Source organism: Bison bison, unplaced genomic scaffold (genome assembly GCF_000754665.1).
Source record: "Bison bison bison isolate TAMUID 2011002044 unplaced genomic scaffold, Bison_UMD1.0 scf7180017864037, whole genome shotgun sequence".
In the NCBI taxonomy this organism is placed as follows: Eukaryota; Metazoa; Chordata; class Mammalia; order Artiodactyla; family Bovidae; genus Bison; species Bison bison.
Window position 1 is genome coordinate 4,357,902 of NW_011494609.1, and position 8,089 is coordinate 4,365,990.

The 8,089-nt window shown below is 48.2% G+C and overlaps 1 protein-coding gene across 1 annotated transcript in view; it reads left to right on the forward strand.

The window, feature by feature from the left end:
* RUNX1 (runt-related transcription factor 1) overlaps positions 1-8,089 on the forward strand; it is a gene marked incomplete at its 3' end in the record, with an annotated part of 272,413 nt that overhangs the window by 224,421 nt on the left and 39,903 nt on the right. Inside the window, exon 8 of the mRNA XM_010834981.1 lies at positions 6,403-6,594. Coding sequence (XP_010833283.1) covers positions 6,403-6,594 — 192 coding nt within the window. The remainder of the gene's footprint in view (positions 1-6,402; positions 6,595-8,089) is intronic.

An 8,089-nucleotide genomic window follows, 5' to 3' on the forward strand; every position in this document is an offset into this window, starting at 1 on the left:
CTTAGACAACAGGGCAGAAGTCATTTCCTATTTGAGAATTCTGGGTTCCCCTCCCTGACCCTCCTGATGATTGCAGCAGTGACTCACAGGGTCCTCTCCAGGATGGTGGGAGAGAGACAGTCACAGCTGTCTTCAGGCAGAGTTTTCCCATTTTCAGGCACTCTGTACACTGAAGTATCTTAAAAAAAAAAAAAAAGTTTTTAAAGACCACAAAATAGTTATCACCAAAACAAGGCCATCACTCAGTGTCCATGGGCACGTAGTCTAAACACGGTTCTGGTAGATTTGGTGTTTTAGTTTCCAGCCCACAACAGATGAGCGGTAGGTTGGAAACACGTGCACAGCGGGGAGGAGTGGCTGACACTCACCATCACACTCCCCGGGAACCCCAGCAGCCTCTGCGTCTCCCAGATCTTCTTCTGAACTTGGCGGTCCTGCCCCCAGACCTGCCAGGACATTAGGAGACTCTGATGCCTGTGCAGATGTGTGAGACCCAGCTCTCTGGGAGGGGTCCCCCTCACAGCTCTGGCTATCTTCTGTTCTAAGGCAAGCCGGGAACGGAAGTGGGATGGTCAAGGCAGAGGGTGCATGTCGTGCAAGTGTCCAGGGTCCGTGCGATGGGCAGCCAAGGGACACTGTGGCTCTGATCATGTGGGAGTCAGGGAAATGGGTATTTCTAAGTGCATGGAGCGTGAGGGGTGGGGTGTTGAGGGAGTGGGTGTGTTTTCAGACCTGCTGTTCGTCTAGTTGGCTGTGTGAGACTGGGTAAATGACATAATCTCTCTGAACTTCACTGCCATGTAGGAGTTTAAAAATGAAGCTAGTTCCTCTAGCCTTTCAGTTCAGAAGGACTTCAGCCTTTCGCTGTTCTCTAACCTTAATGGTATGGGAGGAGGTGGAGGGAAAGTTGGGCTTGTTGTTGTTCAGTCACTCAGTTGTGTCTGACTCCTGCGACCACGTGAACCGCAGCACTCCAAAGTTAGGCTACCCGTGTATATATACTATTGGGTGATATAGAAACATGTATTATAGTATGACTCATTTGAAAAGACCCTGATGCTGGGAAGGATTGAAGGCAGGAGGAGAAGGGGACGACAGAGGATGAGATGGTTGGATGGCATCACCGACTCCATGGACATGAGTTTGCGTAAACTAAGGGAGCTGGGGATGGACAGGGAGGCCTGGCGTGCTGCAGTTCATGGGGTTGCAACTAGGCAGACATGACTGAGGGACTGAACTGAACTGAACTGATAGTATGTATTCCAGTTTAGTAACACATCTCAGCATATGTTTTTATGTATTGTGTATATAATGTATATACAATCTATGCATTATTATATAATTATATATATATATAAATCTGTGTATATATAACCTATACACAATATGGGACAGTATTTCCCAGTGTTCATTAGCCAGCAGATGGATAGGTTTGCAGTTAGAAAGGTTTACTTCACCACCTGCAACGGGCTTTGAGGAAGGATCACATCCACATTCAGAATCATTACTTTAAAGTCCCAATGACTTTGTTGACTCTGGAGCCCAGAAGTTAGAATATTATACCAGGAAAAATGAGCTATCTTCTAGACTCGTCAGTTTATTTTCCCTAGTCCATAAAGGATAGCATATTAAAGAAAGAAATATTGATGTTTTTATATCCAGATGTTGTCGTTAGCATCAGATTGATTGGCAAACATCTTTTGAAAAAGATACACCTTTTTGAAAGAATCACAGTGAGATAGATGGATGGATGGATGGAGGGAAACAGAGATAAACATGGGTGGTTTTACTCACTAAGTTGTGTCCTGCTCTTTTGAACCCGTGGACTGTAGCCCACCATGCTCCTCTGTCCATGGAATTTCTCAGGCAAGAATACTGAAGTGGTTTACCATTTGCTTTTCCAGGGGATATTCCTGACCCAGGGATCAAACCCACATCTCCTGCATTGTAGGCTGATTCTTTACTGCTGAGCCACCAGGGAAGCCAGAGATGTGTATACACACACATATATAGATAGATGTCTTTTTGGTCTTTTCATTTTGCATCAGTTTTTCTCAGCTGCTCATGTTGACAATGCTTTGAGTACATGCCTTTTCTAATTTTTCTGCTGAGAATCTATCAAGAAAATCAGTAAACTTACATCAGAAACATGGACTTACATGTTTGCTGTCAGAAAATGATTCTCTCTACACAAAACTTGACAAGGAAAGGTGACAACCTAGTCTTATCCATTTTCTTTCATAGATGATCGTATACAGACTGTCCCTGACTTAGAATGGTTCTACTTGGATTTTTTTTTTTTTGCTTTACAATGACATGAACGTGGTGCATACTCAGTAGAAACTATACTTTGAATTGTGAACTTTGATCTTTTCCTGGGCTCGCGATGCGTGGTGAGCTGCTTGTGTGATCAGCCGTGACCTCTTAGGGATCAACAACAGATAAACATGCAACCGCCTGTATTCAGACGACAGTTCTGTTTTTCAGTTTCATTATGCACAGTATTCAATAAATGCCTTGATATGGTCAACATGTGATTATGAAATAGGTTTTGTATTAGATGATTTTGCCCAACTCTAGGCTAATGTGCTGACAACATTTAAGGTAGGCTAAGATGTTTGATGGGTTAGGTGTTTTAAATGCATTTTCAGCCTGTGATATTTTCAGTGTAGGATGGATTTATTGGGACATTAGCCATTATAATTCGAGAATGATTTATATTGTATTTCAGTTACTTTGAGCCACAGATCAACAATGGTTTCCTGAAAAGGGGACTTCAGTTGTCAGTGAAATACGCATACCCACTCAGCCTTGTTTTCAGTAGCAGAAAACTAAAAGCTGGTCTCATTAACCATCACAAATATCCTAACATTTAGGGATGCCCAGTGGGCACCCATTCCAGAAGACTGCAGCACGTACGTCTTTGGAATGAAGTAAAATTTAGCAGATGGGATGAATTAGTTTTTATTCTTTTTGGTGGTGGTTCTTTTGGCTTTGTATAGTTTTGCATAAATATAAAATTCTAATCAAGTACTTTTTAAAAAAATATGAGAATAGTAATAGAGAAACATAATTTAGGATCAGATGTCCCTGTGTGACATCGTGAGGTTGTGACTGTGTTCAAGACAACCTTGTAAACATGCACAGTTGACTGCCGACGTGTCCAAAAACTCCAGGCTGCCAACATACATGTGTTTGAGGCTTCACATAATTTCTACCAGAAGGTTTGATCCAGAGTTGAATTCCCTGTTGCCCTCGAAAGCCCAGTAGTCAGTAAGAAAGAAGAAAAATGAATTTGATAGTGGACATTCTCCATACTCCTGTATTTAAAATTCAGGGAGCAAACTGACATCTTAATTGCACACAGATACAGGAAACTGGAGACAGAAAAAGCATTCATTTTCCCCAGCTTGAAAGTTTGTATCGGAAGCTTCTATATTTCATGCAAAAAAAAAAATATATATTGCTCTTTGGCACACGAAATCTGATGGTTTCAGAAAAGAAGAATTAGGTCTTCCTTTGATCTAGCTTCTGAATGCATCAGAACCACACCTTTAATATAATGCTTTTTATCTCCCCTGTGTCTCGGTGTTCCAGCTCTCCAGCTCAAGTGGGGAGGAGGGTCTCAGGGTCCCCGGGAGAGTAATACCGCTCTGACTTACTCCAGGATCACATGCAGGGAGGGTGTGGGGTGAACTCTCACCCCTCCTCCGGCATTAAACTCAGCCCTGAGACTCTTAGGGCTTAGAACAGAGCTTAGAGTGAAGAATTGTTTTCTCTGAGAGCTATGCCCAAACATTCCTGCTGAAGCAGACAGTCATCAGTTAATCTCTGTAAATGACTACGATTTTGGCAGGTGTCAGCTGGTGCAAAAACTGCTCACACGTTGAAACTTTGTTTTCAAGCATAGAGTGATGAGAAGGGGTCTCGTTAAAAAATATACATATATCTTGCATTGTGCCCAGCCAGAGTAGTGGCTTCCCTGAAATGACTTATTCCTGTTTAGTTTCTTGGTGGCACGTGTTCCCCAAGCTTGGGGACTGAGGTAGACACAACCAAAGGCCTCTCTTCAAAGGCTGGCCGGAGGCTCCAAAACACCAGATGCATGTGTTCGGAATGATCTGGCACACATCATTCTCCTGGATCACCTACTGTCCTTGACACCCTGTCCTTAAAAAAATCACCACTGGGTGCCCAAGGAGTGTGCAGTTTTGAAATGCGTACAAAACCTGCTAGAAGCCTCTGCACCACTCCCTATGCCAACTGGCATTCTTTCTGAGGTGGTAGAACTTTCCAGAAGTATGTGTCCTGCCTTCTCTCCTTGACTCCTAACTCCAGGTGCTAGGTGGTGATAGGGATGGAAAGAGCCATACTAATGTGCTTGGGATGACCTTTGAGTTGGTATCGTTTGCTCCTCTGCAAGAAAGCTTCAGATTTTTCAGTCTGACCGTCAGGAAGCGAGAATGTGTCTCAGAGATAAGAGGAGGGAGGAGTCTCCGAGACGCTCCATGCGGAGACCACGAACGACTCCATGATGGACTGACATAGAATGTTCTAGAAAAAGATTGTTTTCGTCCCTCTGAGGAAAAGGCGTGGCAGGGGTTGTTCTGGGAGCTGGCCCTGTGGCCTTTCACCCACAAGGCCGGTGCTTAAAATACTCAGCGGGTAGGAGGCCTTGCATGTGTGCTGGGCCCACGTGACACGGTCTGCCTGGTTCAGGCAGAGGGCTGTGGGCTGCAGGGGCTGAACCAGAGACCAGATTTGCCTTGGTGACACATGAAAAGAGGGAGCATTGCATTTGAACTACACAAATATTATGCTTAAGTATTTTTCCTCATCTCGGAGCCAAACAGGTCTTGCTCGTGATAAAATCGCTGCAGTATAGTGGGTCCTTTTTCTGGTCTGGAATTTGAGACAGCATCAGCTGTGCCAAGGGGCCTGGCAGCAGGAAGAAACGGCAAACCACGGAGATTTGGAACCATAATACAAGTTATAAAATTTAATTTTATAATTGTAGCCATTGGGAGCTGGGCTAAAATGTACTTCTCCCAACTCCCTTCCCACCCCGGGCTGGGGGTGGCAGGGGGGTGCTGGAATCCAGGGATCATCTTTCTCACTGAGGAGGGGGTCGGGCATGGGGAAGGCCACTGGAGTGTGCTGCCAAGGGGGCTGCTTCCCCAGTCTTGTTTTGAGGTCCCTTGACGACAGAGGCGGGGTGGGAGGTGAGTTGTGAAATTGGTCAGTGGCTCTTTCTTCCAATGAATTGGCCAAGCCCAGCCCCACCCCTCTAACCCACGTGGCTACGTGGGTACCTGGGATCCTCAGCTCTGCTCCACGGGCCTAAATCTCTGCTTTAAAGACATTGTGGGGACTCCCCTGGCCTTCCATCGGTTAAGACTCTGCCTTTCCACTGCAGGGGGCACGGGTTCAATCCCTAGTCGGGGAACTAGGATCCCATAAACCCCGAAGTGCAGTCAGAAAGTAAATACATTTTTTTAAAAGACATTTTGATGAAGAACTAAGGGAGGAAAGAGGAAACCCAACCCTCCTGGCCCTTTTCTAGTGCAGGGTTTCTGCTTGCATCCTGGTGACAGTGACTTTGACAAGGAGCCAGGCAGGCGAGGACACTTGCTGGCTCCCGAGGTGCTGAGGGCCCCCTCCCCGCCTTGGATTTCCAGACGCCCCCAGGGGAAGCACCTCCACTCTGCTGGCAGCCCGCTCTGGGCTCCAGGGGCCCCGGCTGCTGCGAATCTCCGACCCGTGGAGGCCGAGCCCAGGGAAGTCGGCTCCAGGGAGGAGAGGATGCTCTCAGAGAGCTGGTGAGGAGCGGAGAAGGGGCCCTTGCCCCGCACTTAACAGGAAATCTGACCTCTCAGGGCTGTGGTTGGTAGCCACACCTCATTTCCTGTTGGCAGGGACCTGCTGCTAAGCTCCAGGGCCCACTTCGCTGCTCTGAAACCAGCCGGGCTTGGGTGTGTGTTGGGGGGCAAGCTGTTGGGGCTCCTTCTCCAGCCCACAGCTCAGGGCCAAACAAGTGCCCCTTCCCCCCTTCTCCCGCCATCCACCACCTCTGCCACCAAGCCCAGCGTACCCTCTGCCTTCTGCCCCGTGCACATGGGTGCAGAAGGTTGAGGTGGGCGCCCGGGGCCAGATCGAAGGAGCGCTTCATGAGCAATGTGACGAAAGGGGTCCCCCATGTGCCAGCCCCGAATCCCCAGGGGTGCCTGTGAATGAGCAGGTCTCCAGCAGGTCCACATGGGGCATGGGGAGGCGGTGAGGGGAGAGGGAGGGGAGACCCAGAAACACCCGACTTCTAGCAAATCCTCAGTGTACATTTTCTGATCTCTTGCCTCCCTCCTTCCTTGCCTCCCTCTCCTCCTCCCCACCCCCTCCCCACAATAGGACATCGTCAGAAACTAGATGATCAGACCAAGCCTGGGAGCTTGTCCTTTTCCGAGCGGCTCAGTGAACTGGAGCAGCTGCGGCGAACGGCCATGAGGGTCAGCCCACACCACCCAGCCCCCACACCCAACCCTCGGGCCTCCTTGAACCACTCCACTGCCTTTAACCCTCAGCCTCAGAGTCAGATGCAGGGTAAGTACCCGGACGGAGCCTCGCCCTTGGGCAAAACCCACCCAGACCCATCGTGGCTTCTCCTCCCCACTTCCCTGGACCAGCAAGCAGCCTGAGAGCTTGATAACAGCAGAGTGTCCCCCCACTCCACCCTACCCCCGGCCAACCCCAGAGCTACTGAGTCAGAGTTGCTTTGTGACAAGACCCCCAGACTGAAAGGCCCTGCTACAGAGGATATAGAGAGGGTGTTGCTGAGTCGCTCAGTCCTGTCTGTCTCTTTGCGACCCCCTGGACCGTCGCCTGCCAGGCTCCTCTGTCCATGAGGATTTCTTTAGGCAAGAATCCTGGAGTGGCGTGGCCATCTCCTCCTCCAGGGGATCTTCCCGACTCAGGGATCGAACCCACGTTTCCTGCATTGGCAGGCAGATTCTTTACCACTGAGCCACCAGGGAAGTCCTGTATATCCAGTTATGTATATATCCCTATGTAGATCATGTCTGGAATTTCTTACGCAGGAGCTCTGGCCATGCCATTTTCTCACTTAACTTGGCTTGAAGATACACGTGGCATGCATCAAGCCAGGTGATGGTTAAGACGTTTCATGTCCTTCCTGATTATTTGTGGGGTTTGTATTTTATGCACGTCCTTTTGAAAATATAAGGAAATAGGAGTGTCTGGACGCCATCCTATTCAGGGTATTCATTGCAACTAATGAATTTGCAGTCAGTCCAGAAGGTGGACTCTCCCTGCTCCCACCACCGTAGGGGTTAGCTGGCAATGGCAAAAACACTGTAAAATACAGTAATTGCATAAAACCCACTGTGCCAAATGAGATAATACCCAGAGTTCATTCACACTGCAGAAAGCACTGACGTCAGTGATTATTTGCTCTGTGATACCATTTCAAATTTCCGAAATGCAGTGGTTTTTCTCAGAGTGTGCGGGACACAGCTGTGTATGGTAGGGTTGCAGTAAGGTTCCTTTCTCAAAGGGGCAGCCTTGCTTGACTCACAGGAAAAGATAAGGGGCCCATCTGGGGCAGGTGGCCAGCAGGGGATGTGCACCTGACCTGGGACAGCAGAACTTAGATTTCCCGGGCGTTCTCTGTGTTCTGAGCTGTTATTGTGAGATGCGTAAGAATCCCAAGTCCTTGAGGGTTTCCAGCCCATAGCTTTCTTTTGGGATTAGCACATATGGGGCTCTCAAAAGGGAATTCCATTGTCTTCCCCAGAGCCTGATGGCCCATGCCGTTCACTCTCACACTCACGTCTCTGGGGAAGGTTCTCTTATTTGCATGAAAAATTCCCAGAGATTCCCCCTCATGTAAGATCCTATGCGGACAGCTGTCAAAGGGTCTTTCTGTAGATTAGCCCTTTGGTGGACAGCAGAAACCCAAGCTTGGCTTTGGGAGGGTTGCCTCTCATCTCCAGTTGCCTCTGATCTGTATTTAAGAAGAGGTCCCATGAAACCATTGGTTTCCTGGTGCTTCATCATCACATACTCAATCAAAATATGC